General features: G+C 48.9%; 2 protein-coding genes across 2 annotated transcripts in view; one reads left to right on the top strand and one right to left on the bottom strand.

Annotated features, from left to right (window-relative positions):
* LOC140185361 (uncharacterized) overlaps positions 1-27,061 on the top strand; it is a 72,962-nt gene that overhangs the window by 4,951 nt on the left and 40,950 nt on the right. The window contains exon 2 of the mRNA XM_072238744.1: positions 401-418. Within this exon, the coding sequence (XP_072094845.1) occupies positions 401-418 (18 nt within the window). The remainder of the gene's footprint in view (positions 1-400; positions 419-27,061) is intronic.
* On the bottom strand, positions 5,531-7,560 carry LOC140185486 (probable G-protein coupled receptor 139). Its single transcript, XM_072238820.1, has 2 exons — positions 7,494-7,560; positions 5,531-6,438 (listed from the first exon to the last, which is right to left on the bottom strand). The coding sequence occupies exons 1-2, from the start codon at positions 7,558-7,560 to the stop codon at positions 5,531-5,533; spliced, it is 975 nt and encodes a 324-aa protein (XP_072094921.1).

Genomic DNA, 27,061 nt, shown 5'->3' with positions numbered 1-27,061 from the left:
CGGGGGAAGTTGACCGCTGAGTCATTCAACTTCGGGGACTCCCCGGTGCCGCCGGGCAGGAAAAGGAGGCTGGTGGAGAAGATGTTGAAGCTGGAAGGTGTATTTTCCATTAGCGAGTTTGATGTTGGTTGTTCCAAGAGCACGCGTCACGCTACCCGGGTGACCGAGGACACCCCGTTTAGAGAGAGGTCGCGGCGACTGGCCCCTGCAGACATGGAAGACGTGCAGCAGCATTTGTGTAAGTTGAAGGGAGCTGGGATCATCACTGAGTCCCAAAGCCCCTAGGCCTCCCCAGTAGTCGTGGCCCGGAAGAAGAACGGGAAGGTACGCATGTGTGTGGACTATAGGACTCTGAACAGGCGCACCGTCCCTGACCAGTATACGGTCCCGAGGCTCGAAGACGCGCTGGTCTCTCTGAGTGGTGCAAAGTGGATTAGTGTGCTGGATTTGAGGAGTGGATAGTAGCAGATCCCCATGAGTGAGGCCGACAAAGAGAATACAGTCTTTATATGTCCTCTTGGATTCTTCCAGTTCGAAAAGATGCCCCAGGGCATATCGGGAGCCCCTGCAACCTTCCAGCGGGTCATGGAGAAGACGGTAGGTGATATGAACTCGCCTGAGGTGTTGGTGTATTTTGATGACCTCATAGTATTTGGATTCACCTTGGAAGAATATGAAGCGAGGCTACTCAAGGTGCTCGCTGCCTGAAAGCTGAAGGGTTAAAACTTTCCCTGGACAAATGCTAGTTCTGCCAAACGTCTGTTAGCTGCGTTGGACACGTAATCTCACGGTTTGGAGTAGTGACGACCCGGCTAAGATAAAAGCGTGATCACTTGGCCAAGGCCCCAGACGGTGAGCGCCCTGCGCTCATTCCTGGGGTTCTGTGGTTATTATCGGAGATTCCTGATGGAGTTGTGACAGACCCGGCTAAGATAGAAGCGGTGATCACTTGGCCAAGGCCCCAGACTGTGAGCGCCCTGCGCTCATCCCTGGGGTTCTGTGGTTATTATCGGAGATTCCTGACGGGCTACGCCAAAGTGAGTCACCCCTTGAATCAGCTTCTGTGTGGTTACCCTCCCCTGGGGAAGAAAGGGAGGGGAGGAGGGACAGGAGGGTGGAGAATATCTAAACCCGTCAGAGACTTTTGGACAGAGGTGGATGATTTCAGTCTGAAGCACCGGCCGGGGAGCCGGAACATTGATGCGGATGCTTTGTCCCGACAGGTGCATGAGGGACTGGACAGGGACGAGGAGGGGGAGAGCGTTCCTGCCCCTGGGGTGATGGCCCTGTGTCAGTTTGCCATCACCGTGAAGGCATAGGAAAAGGAGCGGCCGGATCGAGCAGTGGATCAATTGGGAGCTTCCGATGACGCCATACCCCAGGTTTACTGTAACCTGACTGCTGCCGGAATTGAGTTCTGGGGAAGTGGCAGCTGCTCAGCGGGATGACCCGGGCATTGGCACTATTTGGTCTGCGGTAGAAAATTGAGACACGGCTCAGACAGAGAAGAGAAAACAAGCTTCGGTGCCTCCATTGCTGAAAGAGTGGCCTCGACTGGAGTTGAAGAGCCAGATATTATTCCGGGTCACGTCATGACAGGTCCGACCCGGCGTTGCCAGCTGGTCTGCCCAAGAAGTATCAGAGGATTGCACTGATGTCTCTTCATGATGATTCTGGACATTTGGGGGTGGAAACGACCTATAAATTGCTCAGCGACTGGTTTTACTGGCGTCGAATGAAGTCGGAGGTTGAAGAATACTGCAAGTCGTGCATTCGTTGCATACGCCGGAAGACACTGCCTATGCGGGCAGCTGCTTTGTCCCACTTGCAGAGTGCAGGGCCCCTGGACCTCGTGTGTATAGATTTCAGGTCCATAGAACCCGATGCCAGCAACACGGCTAATGTCTTAGTCATTACGGGCCACCACACCAGATATGCTCAGGCTTTTCCTACCAAGGACCAGAGGGCGACTACGGTGGCAAAAGTGTTGTGGGAGAAGTATTTCGTTCATTATGGCCTTCCCAGGCGGATACATAGTGACCAGGGACGGGACTTCGAGAGCAGACTCTTCTATGAGTTACTGCGCATGCTTGGAGTTGAGAAGTCGAGGACCACGCTCTATCACGCGCAGGGCGATCCCCAGCCTGAGGGGTTTAATAGGACCTTGCTAGACGTACTCGGGACCCTGGAGATCAGCGAGAGCTGGTGGAGTCAACATATTGAGATCTGGTTCACTGTTACAACTGTACACGAAATGAAGCTACTGGGTACTCGCCATGTTATCCGTTGTTTGAGCGCGAGGCGAGGTTGCCCATTGACCCTTGTTTTGGTACTGGTGAGGGTGACTTACCACCGAAGCCTTATCTGAAGTATGTTGTGATATGAGGAGCGAGCTGAAAAGGGCTTATGAATTGGCTGGGGCTGCAGCCGCCAAGCAGAATCGAGGAAATAAGAGGAGGTATGATCAGAAAGTGAGGTTCTCTCAACTCCTGCCGGGAGACCGAGTCCTCATAAAGAATTTGGGGCTTCCTGGAAAGTACAAGTTAGCTGACCGCTAGGTGGCCACACCCTATGTGATGGAGAGTCAGATGCCAAACCTACCAGTGTTGCGGGTGAAACGAGAAGAGGGGAAGGGGCCTGTCAAGATTCTCCATCGGAACCACCTGTTGCCTCTGGCACAAGAGGTGCAGGTAGATCCAGAGCCCCACTTGGGGCCTACACCTAGTAAGGGGACTCTGCGAAAACGCGGGGCGACTGCACTGCCCACAGCGGGAGAGGCTGGTCCGGGTCGCGCCCAAGAGAGGGATACTGATTCGGAGGGTGATGATCTGGATGTGAGGTACATGCTGCCTTTCGCTAACTCCCCGTTGATTGAGGAAGAAAGCCCTGGCCCTTTTCCACTGAGTCAGGTGAGGTGGAGGGGGTGGGTGAGTTGTGGGCAGCCTGGGTTACAGCAGGACATTGAAGGAGAGGAAGCGGGGCCTGGACACGGGACAGAGGGCTCCGGGTTGCGGGGGTGGGGGTGGGGGAGGACTCGGCAAGCAGACACGAAGTATCACCAGCAGCGTCTGAGTCTGAAGAGTTAGGTGAGGAGGTACGGATGTCTCAGAGAATTAGTAGACCACCGGATAGGTTGATCTATGTAGCGCCTGGGGAACAGTGTGTGATCTCTGCTGTTGTGGCGAGCTATGTCACTGACTTTGCATCTGGATTGGACTTTGTGTTTGGGGGAAGGGTTGGCGAACTATCTCAACGTCATGAGGACATGACTAAATTTGGTGGTTGGGGGAAAGTGTAACGAGCTGTAAGGGTTCACTGCTATGTAATGGTTTTTTTGTAATGTTCACTGCTGAAGGAATGGTTTCTCTGTAGCAGCAATGTTTTGGTTATGGGCGGAGATAACCGGACTGTTGATGCATGTTAGCAAATCAGGATTTTGTTGCCCTGTCTTGTGATTCTGGAAGCAGCTGCTTTTGCGGGCTTTTGCGAGAAGGAGAGAGAGAGAGAGAGAGAGAGAGAGAGAGGGAGAGAGAGATGAAGAGAGAAGACGCGAACGGAGAAATGTGGTAGATCGCCGAACGGGGTCGTCTCCGAGCGGGGGCCCAAAGGAGGAGATCGATGGAGGAAGAAGAACAACTGAACTGCGTGAGCTCCAACTGCCTGTGCACAGGACCGTTTAATGAGATTGGTGCCTTATTTTCATTTTATATATGTTTTTTTTCTCTACTGACCATGTAGTCAAATTAATAGTTATACAGCTTAATTGTTTAACCGCAAATTGTGTACTGTTTGTTATTTCGGGGTACTGATTTATAACAGGGTACACATCGTGCAGCATCCACCCCGACGAGATTTCTTGAATTTGGCCGTACTGGGGGACTATCACCCCGTAGATTAAGTCTGGAAGAAGCGCGTGTTACAATTCATTTTCCTTCCATTTATAAAATAGTTAACCCTTTCATTTCTTCTTCCATGCACTTCCCGACACTGTGCACCATCTGCCAATTTTCCCCATACTCCTAAAATACTGATTCAGTCCGCCATTTCATTTGCCCCCATTACTAATTCTCGTTTACCCACGGCCGGAAATTCGCCCTCTCCTCCCTTTAACATGTCACGTAGCTGAAGAAACCTTTGGTGTCCTCTTTTATATGACTGTCTAGCTTAAATTAGTATTCCATCTTCATGTTCTTAATGACTTTTTGGTTCACTTCTCTTGGTTTTCATAAGCTTCCAAATTGTGTAACTTCCCACAATTGTTTTTTACTCAATTATATCGCCTCTCTTAGATTTTTATGCTGGCATTGACATTCCTGCGAAATTCTTCTTCTTTTGTGATGTATTTATCCCGAGCCTTCCGAATTGCTTCCGGAAATTCCAGCCATTGCTGCTCTGCCGTAGTCCCTGCCAGTGTTCCCTTCCGATTAATTCTGGCCGATTGTAATTGTCTCTGTGATTACCGGTACTCTGCTGTAATACCAGCACATCTGGTTTAGCTTCTCCTTCTCAAACCTCAAGGTGAGCTCAGAAACATTCTGCTCATTTGCCCCTAAAGGTTGTTTTGCTTTCAGGTTTCCAGTCAGTTTCTCTTCATTGCCCCACACCCAGTGCAGGAGAGCAGATCCTCCAGTGGGTTCAAACGTCAGCTGCCTTAAAAAGCGATCTCGAAGGCACTCTAGAAATTCCCAGAAATGGAATCCAGGATTAACCTGATTTTCCCCATCTACACGCATATTTAAATCCCCCATGACTATTCTACCATTTCCCTTTCGGTAAGCATTCACTGTGTCCCGTTGTAATTTGTGGGTCACATCCTCACTGCGGTTGCATGGTCTGTACAGGGTCTTTTCACCTTGTAGTTCCTCAGCTCTATCCACAATGATTCAACACCTTCCGCCCCCATATCACCTCTTTCGAATGATTTGATTTTGTTTGTTTGTTTGTTTGTTTTTTAACAAACAGAGCTACGCTACCACCTCTGCCTTCCAGCCTGTTTTTTCCATACTATATGTATCCTTGGATACTAATCTCCCAGCTACAATCTGCTTTCAGCTATTGTCGTCAGTCATTAGTAGCAGAGGCGGTCATTAAGATGGGGCGGCTTTTCACCAATTTAAAAAAAAACAGTGTTTATCCAAACCCCGCCCTATATTTTCACGTTAGCCCGTTATTCATGTGGAAGTTGGAGACTAGAGAACTGGCAGTGGATTGGCCACCCAGTATCACACCAGCCCTACAGTTGTCTGGGGACGTCAGACTGTGAGGCACTGAGCAGGAAAGGGAATAGATAGACATATCCACAGACCAAATGCTGGGCGGCATTCTGGAGCAGTACATTGATTGGCATATGGCGGGACACCGAGTTTATGAGTCACCATGACGGTGTTTTACTCCCTCACGTCCACGCCCCCTCCCTCCACCACACAGACTACCCTAATGTCCCGGAACTGCCGGTAGCGGGGAAAACCCGCCCGGAAATAACACCTTGGCCATCAGGCGGTGAATGAGAGGAACCCGCACTGGCTAGTGCTCAGGACGCCGCTTTATTCATGAACTGAAGCACCGAGGTGACCGGATATTTCACCGCGCCGATCAGCTGCTCCCTGAATTTCGACTGAGTCACCGCGTAAATAAATGTATTCGTGCAGCAGCTGAAATTCCTCAGCAAAACTCCGACATAGTGAAAGATCCATTCGGAATCACTGAAATCAGATCCTTTTCCTGCGACCTGATAATATATGACATTTACAACGTATGTCAGCCACAGGAGGATGAAGTTGCCGGAGAGGGTGAAGAGTAAAACCACAGACCTCCTCCTGCTCTCCATCTCCGGGTCACTGCGGTTCTCCCCCTTGCTCTGACCCTTCAGCCCCTTACGGACCCGACTGGCCACTAAAATGTGTCTGACTGTCAGAGCGTTGAGCAGCAGGATCCCAGCGAAAGGGAGGAGCGGAGTTAAAACCGTATCGAGCCAGTCATATCCCACCCACCCGGGGTCAGTGAAATAATTTTCCTTGATTCTGCAAAACCACGGTACATTGTCAATGATCACGCTGTGTTCAAACGTGAAATATCGTGGAATGTTTTTCAGACAAGACAGTACGCCGGTTGTTGTCAGAGCCACAGCCGCATTTTTCCCGGTGCAATATTTTGTTTTCAGCTTCTGGCAGCAAATGGCAACAAACCGATCAAAGGTGAAAGTGACGGTGAACCAGACCGAACAGTCTGTGGCTGCGTACGTCAGTGAATCGATAACACTGCAGACAGGGGTGCTGTCCAGAAAATTCCACGGGAAGTAATACCAATTGATTCGAGACAAAATGACCTCGGTGACAATAGTCAGTAGATCCGCCGCTGCCATGGCCACCAGGTAGCGAGTGGTGCAGGTAGAGAGGCCGCACTTTCCCCGGGACAGGATCACAATCGCCATTAAATTGACTGGAGAGAGAGAGAGAGAGAGAGAGAGAGAGGTGTGGGGGTGGGGGAGAACCGACCCTAGCATTACTGAACACATTCTCCAGGAATTAAAGAGGGATCGGACTTCAGCTAAAGATCAAGCGTGCCAGAGTCTGTGAACGGCTGCTAATCTAACATCGGACACGGGTCACACTGTCTCTGACCTGCCTTTTTCAGTATGAAGATACGACGATGTGTGAACAATCGTCGAGGATAAAAATAAGCTGTATGAACAACAACGATCGGTGCTGATCCCGATTCCAGTCACTGACGGAGCCGGTTTCACTGATTTAACCGTGACTGACCAGGCCTCCTGAAGCTCAGCGTCTGATTGGACCGAGAAGGGATACAGAGGGGAGCAACGCACGCGAAATACTGGCGGGACCCAAAAAAAAATCTATCGTTTCGGGGCGAGACCTATCTTCAGGTCGATACAGCGCCCAATTTACGACGGGTCTCAGGAACAACTTGGTAACCAGAGACTGAATGACTCCGTTAACGGATTAATTCTCCAGCACAGTTCAATTTGATAACACGCGGCAGCAGATGCATGGACACTGGTTCAGGTGATCTGTGCCAGACTCCACCGGGAAACGTGAAACACTGGACCAGGGGTTCTGTCTGAATAATAACTCAGTACAAGTGAACTTCACAATGTAAACCCATCCCAGTCACCCCTTCACGGGGACCCTCCGTTTCCCAGCTGTGGGACAACTCTGGACAAGGTCCCATTAAAAGCCTCCCAGTTACACCGTCCAGGAGAACTGCCCGCCCCGGTACTGGGACAAATCTGGACAAGATAATATTAAAGGCAAAAACAAAGTTCAGGTCGATTCCCTGAGTTAGAGGAGAGACCGGAGATTCGTTCATCTTGTCATTAAATATGAAATAATCAGGATGTTGAATTGATAGGATAAATATCTTTGACGGATATCTATGCAAAGATCATCAACTTGGAAGCTTGTCGATTGATCATAAACAGGTTCACACCGGTTAACACACGGAAATACCAAACATAAACTGCTCTGTTCACTCACCAGGAACTCCAGTGACGGCAATGAGCAGGTACAATATTCTCTGCACACTGTTGTACCGTTTCAACATTGCCGACATTTCCCCTGCGCGGCAATGTGTCCCCCTGTGCCTCAGGCGGTCTATTGGAATGAAATGTTGAAGCACCACATGTCCCGGGTTTATAAACACCATCTAGCGACCCCACAGGGACAGACTTCAACATATTGTATAATAAAACTCCTTAACTTATTTAGAAACCTATTACATCAGACAGGTGCCATCCCCGCGGTGACAGGTTGTGATTAATTTAGTGAATTAATTTTTAGACCACTTGTGTGAGTTAATTTGTCCCAGTAACAGCATCAGAACCTTCGAGGTGTCTTATCAATAGCATTTGCTTCCACTGTAAATATGTACTTCAGGAAAATGGAAATCATTTATCAAATACAGAATATTGAAATAAAGTCTGTAAAATTGCATTGAATCGCCCACTATTGCCATTCTCGTCAACGGTATAAACTCTTGATGTAGTTGGTGTTTTTGTGGACTCGACCTAGAGGGTCCTTTGTAAGCTGTCTGTGTGTGGCGACATGAATAACCACTTTCCGATCCATGAAACCTTCCAACTACTTCACTGACTTAGTCATAGTCAGAACATTTGGGACCTCGTCCCGAAACTACCCCTGACCCTACCGCATGGCCATAAAACTCAACAGTCCAGTGGTGGTGGGGTGAGAATTTCTTAATCATATCACCCAACATATGTCAAAGAACATGGCGGAGAGCTGGAAAGGTAGATGAAACTTCCGTTATGTGTGTGTGTGTGTGTGTGTGTGTGTGACTGTGTGTGTGTGTGTGTGTTTCTGTGACTGTGTGCGCGAGTGTCTGTGTGTGTGTGTCTGTGTGTGTGACTGTGTGTGTTGTGTCTGTGTGTGTGTGTGTCTGTGTGTGTGACTGTGTGTGTTGTGTCTGTGTGTGTCTATCTGTGTGTGTCTGTGTGTGTGTCTGAGTGTGTGTCTGTGCATGTGTGTGACTGTGTGTGTGTGTGTGTGTGTGTGTGTGTGTGTGTTTCTGTGTCTGTGTGCGAGAGTGCCTGTGTGTGTGCTTTCACGCACTTTCAAATCTTGTGCATCCCCAATCTGCGCGCACCGCTAAAACTCTGCAACCCCCACATTCAAATTAGATTCTCCAAGTAACAGTGACTTCAAACACTTCACATCATGGCTGCCTGAACCATAAATTCAAATTGCATTTATTGCTAATGTTTGTACGAAAGAACCTTGATATTCGTCACAGCCCCAAATCAGCAGGCACCCGCACATACACATTGGATTATACCAAATCCTTTCGCACTCCAAATTCCATATGCACACCACGTTCGCCGATAAACTCCTAAATTTACGGAGATACCCAAATCTGTGTGCACCCCGAAGTTAACAGACACCACAAAACGCCGACACCAAATCTGACACACCCCAACTCGGTGCGCATCTCCAAGTCTGCCGGCAATACCAAATGTGTGTGCAGCCTTCAATTTGCCAAAACCCCCCAAATCCCGAGATCCGTGTGCATCCCCAAACCCAAAGACACTCCAAATCGGCTGGTATCACCAAATTAATCTGTACCCCCAAATACTCGTAAACTTCACTAAATCTGCATGCACCGCTAAATTCATGTTGATCGGCGTATTCTTAACATCCGCCTACATCACAGCGCATCCACAAAAAAGTATGGACCGCCAAATCCGTGTGCGCCCGCAAATTAGTGCATGATCCCAAATCATTGTGAACCCCAATTCCGTGCGCAACCTAAAACCGATGACTCCGAAATATGCACATCAGTACCCAGAGGAAGAAAAATTTCAAACAGGTTACAAAATAAATGCTTCTACCTTAAAAGATTAGTAAGAAAAACAGTTCAAAGTTCAATGACATCCTAAATCTGTCGGCACACCAAAGTCTCACACATCCTCAACTCCGTGTGCAATCCCATATTCTTCGACCCTTCCTAAATCAGTGCACATCTCCAAATCCATGTGCAGTCCCCTAAAATGCGAGGCTAAATTCAAAGTTCAGGACACCCCAAATCCAAGTGCAGCCACAAATCTACCAATACACGTAGAATTGTGTCCAGCCGCTAATCGGTGGGTAAACCAACAAACCTATGTACTTACATGGAGCACCCAAATTAACTGACAGCTCGAAATCTGTGTGCAGCTCCAAATCTAGCAGCGCTCTCAAATCTGTGCGCACCTCCAAATCCATGTGCAAGCCCTTCAGTCATCGAACCCCAGGTTTGCCGACACCTCCCGAGATGTGCACGCATCCCCAAATCGATATGTCGACGCACATCCAACACCCAAAGGGACCCAGAATCATGCGGATCCAAGGCGACCTTGCTTTGTGGATCCAGAATTGTCTTGCACAGAAAAGGCAAAGAGTGGTTGTAGACGGGTCATGTTTTGCATATAGGTCGGTGACCGGTGCTGTGCTTCAGGGATCTTCTCTGGGAGCCCTTCTCTTCGTGATTTTTATAAATTACTTGAAATGAGGAAGTGGAGGGATGGGCTATTAAATTTGCTGATGACACAAAGGATGTCAGTGTTGTGGACAGTGTGACTGGCTGTCAGAGGTTACAGCGGGACATCGACGGGATACAAAACTGGGCCGAGAGGGGCAGATGCCGTTCAACGCAGATAAATGTTGTTCAACCCAGATACCATCATTTTGGAAGGTCAAATATGATGGCAGAATATACTATCATTGGTAAGACTGCTGGCAGTGTGAACGATCAGAGGGATCTTGGGGTCTAAGTCCATACAACACTCAAAGTCGCTGCGCAGGTTGACTGTGTGGGTAAGAAGGCATGCGGTGCATTGGCATTCATCAACCGTGGGATCGAGTTTAAGAGCTGAGGGGTAATGTTACAGCTATATCTGGCCCTGGTCAGACCACACTTGGAGTACTACATAGCCTCAAGATTCGGTGGTGTAGATTTAGGATGGAGATGAGGAGGAACTTCTTTTTCCCAGAGAGTGATGAATCTGTGGAATTATCTGCCCAATTCGCAGTGGAGGCTACATCAGTAAATATGTTTAAGACAAGTTTGAATAGACGCTTGCATATTGGGGGAATTAAGAGTTGTGGGGGAAATGCAGGTAGGCGGAGATGAATCCATGGCCAGCTCAGCCATGATCATATTGAATGGCGGAGCAGGCTCGCCGGGTCAGACAGCCTATTTCTGCTACTTTTTCATATGTTCTTATGTTCACAGCCGGGCTTGGGACCGCCTCATGCAGACATAAAGAAAAAAAAAACAACAACTGATATTTGATCTTTTTCATCTTTATAAATAACTCTCTCTCTGCTACAGAAGCCGAGCCATCCTTGTGTGAGCAGGCCAGAGACACAGGACGGGCACTTGCTGGTGTACATTCCAGAGGTGAGTGGCGAGGACCCCGTCCCATCTGTCTCAGCTTGGTCCTGACGGTTGCAGGGGAGGGGGGATTGTGCGTCTGGGACACTGGGGGAGCAGGGGACGTGCGGAGGAGATCTCGTACTAAATCGCCAACCCACCGCTCGGCCTACAGATGCACAAGTTCCTGCCTGTCGAAGTGCTTGCACTTCTTCACCGAGTCTTCGTGGTGGAGAATCTTCAGGACGCCTACGTGACCGTCTACGACTACTACGAGAATTGTAGGCACCTGGCCCCTCCCCTTTCCCCTCCCGAACCACTCACTGCAACCCTGCCAGCGGACACACCTCCTCCCTGTTCCCTGCCCAGAGGTTTCTGCCCCACTGCCCTCTCCACAGTCCCACTGATTGTCACTGCTTGCCCCTTCACACCGCTGGGCACCCCTCCCTCCAATCCCTCTCCTTACGCGCTCCATATCCCTATACACAGCTCCCTCCAATCCCTCTCCTTACGCGCTTCATATCCCTCTACACAGCTCCCTTTGTCCAACACCCTACCCATCCACAAATTCACTCCTCTGCAATCACCCTCTCGCCTCTCCCTCAAACCCTCCGCATCCCGTTTCTCATGTTCTCGAATACTCCATCCAATCGCTCACTGCGTCACATCTTCCCGTCCAATTCCTCTCCACCCGACCCGCCCTCACTCTCCGTCCACTCCTCTGGCCCCATCTCCCCTGATTCTCCGAGCCCGTCGCCCCTCGATCCCCTCTCTTCTCTCACTGCATCACATCCTCTCGTCCAGTTCCTCTCCACCCGACCAGCACCCCCCCCCCCCATTCTCCGTCCGCTTTTCTGCCCCCATCTTCTCCATTCTCCGAGCCCGTCGCCTCTTGGTCCCCTCCATTCGCTCTGCACGCCCATCCCACCCAGCCCCGGACCCAAAACCATCCCCCGTGCACACCTTTGACCTCCCTGCACTCACACTCTGACAGCTTCTCCTCACCCATTTCTGCTCAATCACGCCCTTTCATCTCCATTGCCTCCTACCCCCTACTCGCCCCTACTGCCACACCTTCCCCTCCCTCTCCTGTAGACCCCTCCACGCTCCTGAAGAGTGGCGTCTCATGCGGTCCACGCCACTCCCTTTCTCCCTTCTCCCTTCCTCCAGCCCATCTGACTATTGAATCCCTCCCATTTTATCCCCGTCAGATGAGGCCGCCATCGCTGGATACCACTGGCCAGCACCAGGTGAGATCCCGCGGAGACCCTCCCTCCGCGAGGGCGATGTGGCGAGTTTGACCGCTTCCCCCCCCACCCCGCCCACCGCTGCCCGCGCTTCCCTCCCACCTCCCTGACACCATTCCTCAGGGCTGGATGCGGCCTTCTTCTGTGGGCGTGTTCCTATCCAGTGTCAGCATGCAGAGCGGGTTGGTCATGTATGAGGTCCTCCCACCGTTTACTGAGGCGTGCATTAGAACAAAGGGTATCTGGGAATACAGGTCTACAATTCAGTGAAAGTGGCTTCACGGGTAGATCGGGTCGTATAGAAAGCTTTCGACACATTGACCTTCAAAACTCGAAGCACTGAGTGCAGGAGATGGGACGTTATGTTGAAGTTGTAGAACCGTTCAAGAGGCCTCATTTGAAATTCTGGTCAACTACCTACAGGCGAGATTAACTGAGTGCAGAGACACTTTGCAGGGTTGTTAGAATAAAGACCGTTACAGCGCAGTGCAAGCGCTTCGGCCGACAATGTTGCCGGGCCTTGAGGAACTGGGATTTCGGGAAATGTTGAATAGGGTCGGACTTAATTCCCAGGAACGCGGACGACTGAGGTGAGATTCGATCGAGGGATACAGAATTATGAGGGAAATAGATTGGGTAAATGCAAGCAGGCTTTTCCCACTGAGGTTGCGCAAGAATAGAGGTCAAGGATTAAGGGTCAAAGTGAAATGTTTAGGGGGAACATGAGGGGGAACCTCTTCCCTCAGAGGGGGGTGAGCGTATGGAACCAGCTGCCAGCAGAAGTGTTGGATGAGATTTTGATTTCAACAGTTAAGTTTGGATCAGTATATACAGGTCGGAGGGTTCTGGAGGGTTATGGCCCTGGTGCAAATCGTTGGGACTAGACACAGTTACGGTCGGCAAGGACTAGACAGGTTCTTCGCCAGAAGGACAGCAGCAGTCACAGAAGGTGATCACCCGCCGTGTAATTCCGAGGAGACAAAGGTAGAAAATGGTATCCCTCCCTCACACCGTCACGCACCGTCAGGCTGGACGCCGGGCTTAATCCAGCAGTATCCGATCTCCCCATAAACCCACAAAATGGTCAGAGGAAAAGGCCGTGTAACAGAACGACACAACGCAGGCTGAATGGCAGGATTCTCAGCGGTGAGGAAGAGCAGAGAGATCTCGGGGTCTACGTCCACAGATCCCTGAAAGTCGTCACGCAAGTTTACAGGGTGGTTACGAAGGCGTACGTTGTGCTGGCCTTCATTATTCGTGGGGTTGAGTTCAAGAGCCACAAGGTAATGCTGCAGTTCTTTAAACCCTGGTTGGACACAACTTGGACTATCTTGTTCAGTTCTGGTCGTCTCACTGATAAGAAGGACGTGCAAGCTTTAGAGAGTGTGCACAGCAGATTCGCCAGGATGCTGTCTGGATTAGAGAAAGTGTCTAATGAAGATACGTTGAGCGACCTTTTCCCTTTGGAGCGAAGAAGAAGGAGAGGTGATTTGATAGAGCTTTACAGGATGATAAGAAGCACAGATCAAGTGGATGGTTAGAGACTGTTTTCCGAAACAGAAATGGCCGATTCGAGGGGGCATAGTTTCTCGGTGACCAGAGGGAAATATACGGGTGATGTCAGAGGTGGGCACATGGATGGCAGAAAACTGGAGGGCTATGTGGGCGGGAAGGATTGGATTGACCTTAAAATTTTGTCACAACATAGTGGGCCGAAGGACCTGTACTGTGCTATGATGTTTGAACATGGAAAAGTACATCACAGAAACAAACCCTACTCTAAGATTAATCTATGGTATCAGTCTAAGGGACCAGAAGGATGATGGACTGATGGGTCGGTGCCTGTGCTGTTCAAGAGGCTGCTAATGTAGCTGCTTCTCCCACCAACCCCGACAGGAAGTTCCACGCACCCACCAATCTCTGTGTGAAAATCCTACCTCTGACATTCCCGCCAGTACTTTCCACTCACATTAGATATCCCCCCCCCCCCCACAATTTATTGAGCTGGAAAGAGTGCAGGAGATTGTGGAGAATGCTGCTGGCTCTCGAGGGCCAGTGTTATATCAAGGTGATAGGTAGCTTTGGATTTTAATCCGTGGCGAGCAGAGGACCGAGGGACAACCTTGCAGGTGCATATTAAATTCCGGGGGCCCTAGATGAGGTAGATACTTGCAGTGTTATCCCAGGGAACGGGATCTTCTAAAGGGTGCACTGGCTTCCTGAGAGAAAGGGAGAGATTTAAAAGGGGCCTGGAGGGAGATCATTTTCACCCAGAGGGTGGTGAGATTACGGAACGGAATGAACTGCTAGTGGAAGTACCAGAGACAGGTACATTAACAACATTAAAAGGCCTTCCAGTAGAAGCGCCTTTAAAGACGAAAGATGATCTTCGTCCCAAGTACGTCAAACAGAGAGTGAAATGTATCACTGGTGTCAGGGAGGATTGTGCTGGGGCCTGCCGGCAAGTGTCGCCACGCTTCTAGCGCCAACGTAACCTGCCCACAACTTACTAACCCTTGTGGCACAGATCACGCTTAATTTAAACCCCTTCTCTATCGAAAAGCCTGTGGTCCGTGGGAGGAAACCGGGCACACAGAGGAAACCAGTATGGTCATGGAGAGAACCGACAAACTCCTTTCAGAGAGCGGCGGGAATCAAACCTCGGTTGGTGATCGCTGGCCAGGGGAAATGGTTGGCATAGACCATCCTGTGTGACTCAAATCCATTGCTTCCATTTCGCAGCGAAGGATCCCACAGGAACGCGACTGCGACGGAAGAGGACGTTTCTCCACAAGGGCTCAGATCAATGTTTCAGTAACTTGTAATCACTTCTAATGAATACATTTCTTAATCTATCAGTGTCACGCTGTATCTCTGTACCAAAGCATAGGATCACACAGAGAGTTGGAAAGGTTAAACAAAAAAATAGGTATTTCATTAACCAAGGAGACAAGCGAGGTCTTGAATAACTCGGGCAGATCTTCACTGAAGGAGAATCAGGACAGTCAAGAACTTGAGGGGTTGGAACTGCCTCTTTATTTGTTCAGCGGTTTGAACGGGGCACGACTGCGCACGCGCGTGGACGTCAACCAGCGGCAACAGTGGGAAGAGTTTAAAAAGAAGACAGCTTTATACAGCGGGCGACAGAGTAGAGGGAGACAGTGTAGGAAGGTTTTGGCTCAACGGGGCTTCTGCCATAAACGGTCGAGGCGAGGTAGGTTACTTGTGTAGAATACAGACAGAAAGAATGTGTGTGAGGCCGGTTTTCTGTGCTTGGTGTCATATGTGGGAGGTCCTGGAGACTCCCAACCTCCCAGACGGCCATATCTGCACCAGGTCTGCCCAGCTGCAGCTCCTTAGGGACCGCGTCAGGGAACTGGAGCTGTAGCTCGATGACCTTCGTCTGGTCAGGGACAGTGAGGAGGTGATAGAGCGGAGCTATAGGCAGGTAGTCACTCCGGCGCCTGAGGAGACAGATAAGTGGGTAACAGTCAGGAGAGGGAAGGTAAAGAGCCAAATGCTAGAGAATACCCCAGTGGCTGTCCCCCTTAACAATAAGTAGTCGTGTTTGAGTACTGTTGGGGGAGAAGTCCTAACTGGGGTAAACAACAGTGGTCGAGCCTCTGGCACAGAGTCTGGCCCTGTGGCTCAGAAGGGTAGTAAAATGAAGAGGATGGCAACAGTAAGGGGGTCAAACAGGCGATTCTGTGGACGTAGGAAAGAAACGCGGATGGTAGTTTGCCTCCCAGGTGACAGGGTCCGTGAAGTTTCTGATCGCGTCCACGATATCTTGCAGTGGGAAGGCAACAGCCAGATGTCGTGGTACATATTGGTACCAACCATATAGGTAGGAAAAGGGAGGAGGTCCTGAAAACAGACCACAGGGAGTTAGGAAGGAAGTTGAGAAGCAGGACCTCAAAGTTAGTAATCTCGGGATTACTGCCCGTGTCACGTGATAGTGTGTGTAGGAATCGGATGAGGTAGAGTATAAATGCGTGGCAAGGGGCAGTGATTCCGATTTTTGGATCATTGGGACCTCTTTTGTGAACTGTACCAAAAGACAGGCTGCACTTGAATTCCAGAAGACCAATATCCTGGCGGGGAGGTTTGCTCAGGCTATTGGTGAAAGTTTAAACTAGAATTGCCGGGGGGCGGGATGCTGGCAACCGAATTGAACTGACGGAGGAAAGGGAGGTTGGTTGACAAATAGAGAAAGCTTGGAGACAGTGTGAAAGGGAGGATAGGCAGATGATCGATAGATAGATAGATAGATAGATAGATAGATAGATAGACGTAATTTGTTGATCCCGAGGGAAACTGGGTTTCGTTAGAGTTGCACCACCAAGAATAGAGTATAAATGTAGCAATATAAAACCATAAATAATTAAATAATAATATGTAAATTATGCCAGATGGAAATAAGTCCAGGACCAGCCTATTGGCTCAGGGTGTCTGACCCTCTAAGGGAGGGGTTGTAAAGTTTGATGGCCACAGGCAGGAATGACTTCCTATGACGCTCTGTGCTGCATACCCGTGGAATGAGTCTCTGGCTGAATGTACTCCTGTGCCCAACCAGTACATTACGTAGTGGATGGGAGACATTGTCCTAGATGACATGCAACTTGGACAGCATCCTCTTTTCAGACACGATCGTCAGAGAGTCCAATTCCATCCCCACATCACTGGCCTTACGAATGAGTTTGTTGATTCTCTTGGTGTCTGCTACCCTCAGCCTGCTGCCCCAGAACACAACAGCAAACATGATAGCACTGGCCACCACAGACTCGTAGAACATCCTCAGCATCGTCCGACAGATGTTAAAGAACCTCAGCCTCCTCAGGAAATGGAGACGGCTCTGACCTTTCTTGTAGACAGCCTTAGTGTTCTTTGACCAGACCATTTTATTGTCATTCGTATCCCCAGGTGTTTGTAATCCTCCACCATGTCCACACTGACTCCCTTGATGGAAACAGGGGTCACCGGTGCCTCAACCCTCCTCAGGTCCACACCGGAGAAGACAAAAAACATGACCCTCACAGTGCTCGCTGGCTTGTCCAGGTAGGCGTAGACACGGTTCAGCAGGTAGACGATGGCATCCTCAACTCCTAGTCGGGGCTGGTAGGCGAACTGGAGGGGATCTAAGTGTGGCCTGACCATAGGCCGGTGCTGCTCCAGAACAAGTCTCTATAGGGTCTTCATGATGTCGGAGGTCAATGCCACCGGTCTGTAGTCATTGAGGCCACTGGGGCGCGGCGTCTTCGGCACAGGGACGAGGCAGGACGTCTTTCACAGCACAGAAACCCTCTGGAGACTCAGGCTCAGGGTCTCTATCTTCTCAGATAGAGAAGAGACGCGCTCTGATCGAAATTTGAGATGTATCTATCTTAAAGCGAGGAGTATTATGAATAATACGGATGAGCTTAGGGCGTGATCAGCACTTGGAGCTATGATGTTGAGGCCATTACAGAGACTGGGATGGTTCAGGGGGAGGAAATCAAGTGCCAGGCTTGAGATGTTTCAGAAAGGATATGTAGGGAGGCAAAAGAGGTGGGGGCGTGGCACTGTTGATCAGGGATGGTGTCACAGCTGCAAAAAAGGATGTCATGGAGGGGTTGTCTACAGAATATCAATTGATGAAAGTTAGGAATAGGAAGGGGTCAATAAGTTGACTGTTTTTTTATTGAGCACCCGAAAGTAACAGGCCATCGAGGAGCAGATAGGGAGACAGATTCCGCAAAGGTGTAATGGTAATACGGTTGTTGTGGTGGGATATTTACCATTGATTGGCATCTCCATAGAGTGAGGGGTTTACATAGGGTGGAGTTTGCCAGGTGTGTTCAGGAAGGTTTCTTGACACAATATGTAGATAAGCCTACAAGAGAAGAGGTTGTACTTGATCTGCAATTGGGAAATGAACCTGGTCAGGTGTCATGTCTCTCAGTGGGATAACTTTTTGGAGATAGTGATCACAATTCTATCTCCTTTACTTGTGCCTTGGAGAGGGATAGGAAATGCAAGTTAGGGGAACGTTTATTTGGAGTAAGGGGAAATTTGAGGCCATCAGGCAAGAAATTGGAAGCATAAATTGGAAACAGATGTTCTCAGGGAACGTACGGAAGAAATGTGGCAAATGTTCAAATGTAGAAAGCGGCCAGTGCGTGAGTGGGCCAGTGAAAGAGTGGAGCTTTGAGGCTTTGACTCGAGAGATTCTGGCTGTTTTGGCAGTTGGCCTGTGCAATCAAGTCAATCAAAATTTGAATTGATCAGCAGAAAGCCGTTGATTAGACAATCAAGATTTGAATAGCTCAGACTCAGCAGAAAGCAGCTGATTGGGCAGTCGAGGTCAGGTGACCAAACATTTTGAAAAGCTCAAACAGATACATAGAGGGACAGCTCAAGCGAAGCGGCCAGTGCATGAGTGGGCCAGTGAAGGAGTGGAGATTTGAGGCTTTGACTCGAGAGGCTTCGACGAGAAGAGGCAATGTCTCCTGAGACGGTGATGTGCCTCTCATGTGAAATGTGGCAGTCTTGGGGGAATTCCCCTCTCCGGCAGAGTCACATCTGCCAGAAGTGCATACGGCTGGGCGATCTGGAAGACTGTGCAAGGAATCTGGAGTAGCAGCTGGATGACCTTCGACTCATAAGGGAGAATGAGGCAGTCATAGATGAGAGCTACAGGGAGGTAGTCACACCTAGGCTGTCGGAAGCAGGTCGTTGGGTAACAGTCAGAAGGGGGAAAGCGAAGGTGAGCAGACAGGTAGTGCCGAGCGCTCCTGAATAATGAGTTCACCGTCCTGGATACTGTTGGCGGTAACTACCGACCAAGTGTGAGACACGGTGGCAGGGCCTCCAGCACTGAGTCTGACCCTGTGGTGCAGAAGGGTGGGACGGAGAAGAGGAGAGCTGTCGTCATTGGAGACTCTATAGTCAGGGCAGCAGGCAGCAGATTTTGTGGACGTGAGAAGGACACCGGCATGGTTTCTTGCCTCCCAGGTGCCAGGGTCCGGGATGTCTCTGACCGGGTGCACGACATCCTGGTACGAGAGGGAAAGCAACCAGAAGTCGCGATACATGTTGGGACCAACGACATAGGCAGGAAGAGGGATGAGGTCCTGAAATGTGAGTTTCGGGAACTAGGCAGAAGGCCGAAGAACAGGACCTCAAGGGTGGCGTTCTCAGGACTGCTGCCAGTGCTACGTGACAGTGATGGCAAGAATTGCAGGAGATGGCAGTTGAATGCGTGGCTGAGAAATTGGTGCGGGGAGCAGGGTTTCAGATTTTTAGATCATTGGGATCTCTTCTGGGGAAGGTGAGGCCAGTACAGATTGGATGGGTTGCACCTGAACTCGAGGGGGAGCAATATCCTTGCAGGTAGGTTTGCTAGCATGGTTCAGGACGGTTTAAACTAATTTGCGAGAGGGGTGGGGCCCGGAGCGATAGAGCAATGAAAGAAGTGCATGGAGTAAAGCCAGATCTAACATACAGGGAGGCTTTGAGGAAAGAGAAGCAGAATAAACGGTGCAAAGACAGTAAGGTAGAAGGGCTGAAATGTGTGTACCTCAATGCAAGAAGCATCAGGAGCAAAGGTGATGAACTGAGAGCTTGGATACATAGATGGAATTATGATGTAGTGGCCATTACAGAGACTTGGCTGGCACCAGGGCAGGAATGGATTCCCAATATTCCTGCATTTCAGTGCTTTAAAAGGGATAGAGAGGGCGGAAAAAGGGGAGGAGGGGTGGCATTACTGGTCAGGGATACTATTACAGCTACAGAAAGAGTGGGTAATGTAGCAGGATCCTTTTTTGAGTCAATATGGGTGAAAGTCAGGAACAGGAAGGGAACAGTTATTCTGTTGGCGGTATTTAAAAGGCCCCCTGGTAGCAGCGGAGATCCAGAGGAGCAGATTGGGAGGCAGATTTTGAAAAGGCGCAAAAATAACAGGGTTGTTATCATGGGTGACTTTAACTTCCCTAATATTGATTGTCACCTTATTAGTTCCAAGGGTTGAGATGGGGCAGAGTTTGTTAAGCGCGTCCAAGACGGATTCCTGTCACAGTATGTGGACAGGCCGACGAGGGGGAATGCCATATTAGATCGAGTTCTAGGTAATGAACCGGCTCAGGTCACAGATATCTCAGTGGGTGAGAATCTGGAGGACAGTGACCACCGCTCCCTGGCCTTTAGCATTATCATGGAAAAGGATAGAATCAGAGAGGACAGGAACTTTTTAATTGGGGAAGGGCGAATTATGAGGCTATAAGGCTAGAACTTGCGGGTGTGAATTGGGATGATGTTTTTGCAGGGAAATGTACTATGGGCACGTGGTCGAGGCTTAGAGGTCGCTTGCAGGATGTTAGGGATAAATTTGTCCCGGTAAGGAAGATAAAGAATGGTAGGGTGAAAGAACCATGGGTGACAAGTGAGGTGGAAAATCTAGTCAGGAGGAAGAAGGCAGCATACATGAGGTTTAAGAAGCAAGGATCTGATGGGTCTACTGAGGAATATAGGGAAACAAGAAAGGAGCTTAAGAAAGGGCTGAGAAGAGCAAGAAGGGGGCATGAGAAGGCCTTGGCGAATAGGTTAAAGGAAAACCCCAAGGCATTCTTCGATTATGTGAAGAACAAAAGGATGACAGGAGTGAAAGTAGGACCGATTAGAGATAAAGCTGGGAAGATGTGCCTGGAGGCTGTGGAAGTGAGGGAGGTCCTCAATGAATACTTCTCTTCGGTATTGACCAATGGGAGGGATCTTGATGATGGTGAGGACAATATGAGTGAGGTTGATGTTCTGGAGCATGTTGATATTAAGGGAGAGCAGGTGTTGGATTTGTTAAAATACATTAGGACGGATAAGTCCCCGGGGCCTGATGGAATATTCCTCAGGCTGCTCCATAGGCGAGGGGAGAGATTACTGAGCCTCTGGCTAGGATCTTTATGTCCTCGTTGTCCACGGGAATGGTACCGGAGGATTAGAGGGAGGTGAATGTTGTCCCCTTGTTCAAAAAAAGGTAGTAGGCATAGTCCGGGTCATTATAGACCATTGAGCCTTACGTCTGCGGTGGGAAAGCTGTTGGAAAAGATTCTTAGAGATAGGATCTATGGGTATTTAGAGAATCATGGTCTGATCAGGGACAGTCAGCATGGCTTTGTGAAGGGCACATAATGTCTAATAAGCCTGATAGAGTTCTTTGAGGAGGTAACCAGGCATATAGATAAGAGTAGTGCAGTGGATATGATCTATATGGATTTCAGTAAGGCATTTGACAAGGTTCCACACGGTAGGCTTATTCAGAAAGTCAGAAGGCAGGGGATCCAGTGAAGTTTGTCCAGGTTAATTCAGAATTGACTTGCCTGCAGAAGGCAGAGGGTCGTGGTGGCGGGAGTACATTCAGCTTGGAGGATTGTGACGAGTGGTGTCCTACAAGGATCTGTTCTGGCACCTCTCCTTTTCGTGATTTTTATTAACGACCTGGATGTTGGGGTAGAAGGGTGGGTTGGCAAGTTTGCAGACGACACAAAGGTTGGTGGTGTTGTAGATAGCGTAGAGGATTGGAAAAGGTTGCAGAGAGACATTGTTGGGATGCAGAAGTGGGCTGAGAAGTGGCAGATGGAGTTCAACCCGGAGAATTGTGAGGTGGTACACTTTGGAAAGACAAACTTCAAGGCTGAGTACAAAGTAAATGGCAGGATACTGGGTAGTGTGGAGGAGCAGAGTGATCTGGCGGTACATGTCCACAGATGCCTGAAAATTGCCTCACAGGTAGATAGGGTAGTTAAGAAAGCTTATGGGGTGTTAGCTTTCATAAGTCGAGGGATAGAATTTAAGAATCGCGATGTAATGATGCAGCTTTGTAAAACTCTGATTAGGCCACACTTGGAGTATTGTGTCCACTTCTGGTCGCCTCACTGTAGGAAGGATGGTGAAGCAATGGAAAGGGTACAGAGGAGAATTGCCAGTTTGCTGCCTAGTTTGGATAGTATGCATTATGATCAGAGAATAAGGGAGCTAGGGCTGTACTCTTTGGAGAGAAGGAGAATGAGAGGAGACATGATAGAGGTGTACAAGACAATAAGAGGAATAGATAGAGTGGATAGCCAGCGCCTCTTCCCCAGGGCACCACTGCTCAATACAAGAGGACATGGCTTTAAGGTAAGGGGTGGGAAGTTCAAGGGGGATATTGGAGGAAGGTTTTATACTCAGAGTGTGGTTGGTGCGTGGAATGCACTGCCTGAGTCAGTGGTGGAGGCAGATACAATACTGAAGTTTAAGAGACTACTGAACAGGTATATGGATGAATATAAGTTGGGGGCTTATATGGGAGGCAGGGTTTGAGGGTCGGCACAACATTGTGGGCTGAGGGGCCTGCACTGTGCTGTACTATTCTATGTTCGATGTTCTATGTTTTTAGTTGGAATTTGCCCGGAGTTTTCCACAAGCTGAGGTCAGGCCCCCAGGAAGTTGTGACTGGGACGGGTTTACATTGAATTCACTGGTTCTGAGGTATTTTTCAGAGTGAATCTCTGGTCTTGTGTTTCAAGTGTCCGGTGGTGTATGTCACGGTCAGGGTCCACTGTCTGTTGGTCAATAATTGTGTTCCATTACGTGAACCAAGGATCTGCTGACGTGTGTTAGAATTCTTTCAGCAACGTAGTCACTGAGTCTCAGGTTGCTAAGTTGTCCCTACTTTCCCTCTCAGACCGGCCGTAAACTGGGGCACAGCTTCGTACTCGAGAGGGTCTCGCCGCGGAATGCTGAGTGTTTGCTCATTTCAATGGATGCTGCCTAACATGCTGAGTTCCTCCAGCATTTGATGTGCGCTCTGCGTTCCTCCTCGGCTGCTTCCAGATACAGTCACGGTTAAATCATTGAAACCGGACCCATCAGTAATTGGAATCGGGATCAGCATTGATCATTTCTACAGCTCGATTTTACTCCCAAAGTTAATCCACATATCGTCTTAGCTTCACACTGAAGAAGGCACGTCAGAGACAGCGTGACCCGTTCTGATGTTAGAGCTTCATAAAATCCCAGTTCATGCGTTTGCTGCCCTGACTGATGACGGACAGAGCCAGCCACCTAATAAACCAGCTATATAAGGGGAATTAATGAGCTGGCTGTCACGGTCTTTTCCCCTGAGTCGTGTAGCCGAAAACCTCAGGGCACAGGTTTAAGGTGAAAGGGGAACTGGAAAGGGCATCTGAGGACAAACGCTTCACCCCGAGGGTTCTCCATGTATAACCTGCAAGAAAATGTGGTTCGGACAGGTCCGTGCGTGTGTATTTGGGGTTGCACACTTATTTCGGTGTATAGGCTGATTTGGGAGCGGAGAGTCAGCGGGTTTGCGAATGCACGTGGAATTGTCATTACGCTTGGATATCGGGTGCTTGTGTACTTGAGTCTGCACACGGATTCGGGGGTGCGCGTGGATATTAGATTGTGCACGGATTACGGCAGTGAGTAAATTTGGGGTATCAGCGGGTTTGGGGAGCGCGTCGGTTTGTCAGAGCGTGCGGATCTGTCTACAATCTCCCATCATTTTCCTAAGCTCCAGGGAAAAAAACTCCTAACCTACTCAACCTTTCCCTACAACTCAGGCGCTCAATTCCCAGCAACATTCCTGTAAATTCTCTCTGCACTCTTTCAGTCATATTAATATTTCCCTCTAGGTAGGTAACAAAGGCTACACAAATGAGGCTCGCCACATCTGACACAGTTTCGACATATCATACCATGTCTGTACTCAGAACTTCGATTTATGAATGTCAATGTGCCAGAAGCTCTCTATATCACCCTGTCTACCTGTGACGCCACAGTCAAGTCATTATGAATCTGTATTCCCAGAATCCCCTCTCCTACCGTACTCCCCGTTGCCCAAATGTTCACCTGATTTGTCCACTCAAAGTGTAACATCTCACACTAGTTTGCATTAAAATTCATCTGCAATGTTTCAGCCCATTTTTCCATCTGTTCCAAATCCCCTGGCAAACTTTGATGGCCTTTCTGTTTGTCTATAATTCAACACAATCTGTTTGAAATCCACAAATTGTATCCAGTTTATCACATTAACATTCAGTTTGTTGATATGGATGACAAACGACAACATCTCTGCGCCTCTCCACTGCTCACAGGCTTCCAGTCAGAGAGGAACCAACTATTTCCACACTCTGCCTCATCCAATTTACTACCTCACTCTGAATGCCTAGCGACTGAGCCTTCTGAACCAAGGGAGCTTGTCAATGGCCTTGCTAAATTACCTGTAGACCACATCCACTGCCTTTCTTCCATCAGATTTCTCAGTAAGCACCTCTAAAGACTCTGTAAGATTGAGTAGACATGGACGTACCACACAAAGCCATATTGACTATCCCTAATCAGTCATTGGCTCTCTAATTACGTATATAGCCGGTTCCTTAGAATAACTTCCAATAGCTTTCCGACTAAATATTTGTTGAGAGTTTCGCTCAGTGCTAACAATCCGGACTGGCCAAACAGAATAGTCACAGAAACAGCAATGAAGAATCCTCCAGCATTCGTGTGCGCCGGTATTCCTCTGTCTCCACCAGGAACTTGCAGAGCTCACTAGTGAAACCGAGTGGAAGCGACTGACACGATAATGGAAGTTGTGACCACCGCCAGGACCAACACTAAAACTGGTTTCAGCCGAGAGCCAAGAGAGTTGGAGAAGCTTCATTACTGTTCTAAGCTCCTCATCTTCCGACACCCACAAACAGGCCGATACCTATATATCCATGCACACTCCATATCTCCCACAATCCGAATCTATCAGCATCCGCAAGAGCGCACACATCCTTATCGGGTGATACCCCAAATCCACATCAGATTATCCCAGGGCAAGAATCAGAACAAAGTGATCTGGAAATGGAGGCTGCAAGCGCCGTCTTTTAAAATGGCCTCCTCCATCTTCAAGCACATGGCAAGAGCGAAGTTAAAAGTTCAAAGTATATTTATAATCAACGTATGTATAAATTGTACAATTTTGATATTCATCACAACCCAGGATCTGCTGACACTCTCGAATCTGCGCTCATCTCCAAATACGCGTACACCCCTCTCATTCACCTTGAACCCACCCCCTCTCACCGTCAATGCATGCCCTCAGGTATTAGTCATTTCAACCCTGGTAAACGGATACATTTTGTCAACTCTATCTGTGCCTCTCATAATCTTATAAACCTCCATAAAATATCTCCTCAACTTCCAACGCTCCAAACGAAACAACCCAAGTTTATCCGAACTCTCGTGATAGCACATGTCCTCTGAACCAGGCAGCATCCTGGAAAATCTCTTTTTCACCGTCTTCAAAACCGCAACATCCTTCTTATTGTGATGAGAACCTGTCCAATACTCCGGATGTGGCATAACCAGAGTTTTATACAGGTGCAGCATAGTATCATGACTTTTGGACTCAATTTCTAGTCTACCAAAAGCAAAAATTCCAGAAGCCTTCGTAATCACCACATCAACCTGTACAGCCACTTTCAACGAGATATTGATTTGGATCCCAAGATCTCTTTGAATAGCAACACTGATAAGGATCTTGCCTTTAACAATGTGTTATCTCCTTGCATTTATCGTAGATAACTCCCACCTGCCATTGCTCAGCCCTTATCTACAACTGATATATACCATTCTGCATTCGTTGCCAGTCTTCTGCACAATCCAAAGCTCCGCATATCTTGGTATAATCGGTATATTTACCAACCCACCCATTTGCATCTTCATCCAGGTCATTTATATGCATCACAAACAGCAGAGCTCCCAGTACAGATCCGTACAGAACACCTCTAATTACAGGATTCCGGCTCCAATAAGTCGCTTCGTTCACTACACTCTGTCTTCTGTGTGTAAACCTATAATTTTATTCAGAGACTCGTGGATAGCTGGTAAGGTGGTAGAAGGAAATACATGAGAGGTCCTGAAGAGACGCTTTGGATCGGCAAATGGATGTCAGGAAGTTGAGGGATATGAACATGGTGTTGTAGGAAGGAATAGTATTTGGGAGTTTTGATTTGCTTTCGAGCTGGCTCGGCACAGCATTGTGGGCCGAATGACCTGTTCCTGACTGTACTCTTCCATGTTCCATGTGTCGAGTAAAACATAAACCATTTGTCTGTTCCCACCTGCTCACCACAGTGTAATAGTTATGTTGGGCTTATGTGGGCAGAGGGAAAACCTTTTCTTTCTCCCCAGGCCTCCTGCCCATGATCCTCTCATATCCATTTTGCCAATCGACTGTCCAGCTGTTGGCTCTATCCCTCCTCTTCCTGTCTTCTGTTATCATTTCGGATCTCCCCCTCCCCCTCCCCCTTTCAAATCTCTTACTAGCTCTTCTTTCAGTTAGTCCTGACGAATGGTCTCGGCCCGAAATGTCGACTCTACCTCTTCCTCGAGATGCTGCCTGGCCTGCTGCGTTCACCAGTAACTTTTATATGTGTTGACGGAAAATCTTCGCTCTTATGCTTCTTGATTTCGTCTCTCGATATTCAGTGTCACGCAACCCTGCCACTTTGCTCTGGCCCACATTTGACCACTGTCTTATTGGGATCTTCCTCGACTTCACACAAATTTTCAGGTTTATGTTTACGAATGTGCTGAGGTGATAGGATTACGACTTGTGATTGAAGTGGAGGATGATATTGGATTGTAGGGTATGAGTGTCGTGGTGTGGGTTAGGTTTTATGCGGGTGTGTAGGAGGGGAGTAGGTGTTAGCTTATGGGTAAGGTTGGGAGATGAAGATGCAGCCTCCACGTGGGGAGAGAGCGTGGTGGGTGAGACCTTGTATAAAGTGAGCTTGTTCGTGGGGCTGTGGCCAACTTTAGTTGGGCTGCAGTCCGGGATATTTGGATTGTGTGCACTTGGACGTTAGTATTAGCGTTAATGGTAAGGTTGGGGATGCACATCTGAG

The sequence above is a fragment of the Mobula birostris genome, chromosome 20 (genome assembly GCF_030028105.1).
Source record: "Mobula birostris isolate sMobBir1 chromosome 20, sMobBir1.hap1, whole genome shotgun sequence".
Taxonomy (NCBI): Eukaryota; Metazoa; Chordata; class Chondrichthyes; order Myliobatiformes; family Myliobatidae; genus Mobula; species Mobula birostris.
The sequence above is the reverse complement of the archived record's forward strand: the minus strand, read 5'-3'. Positions and strand labels throughout refer to the sequence as shown.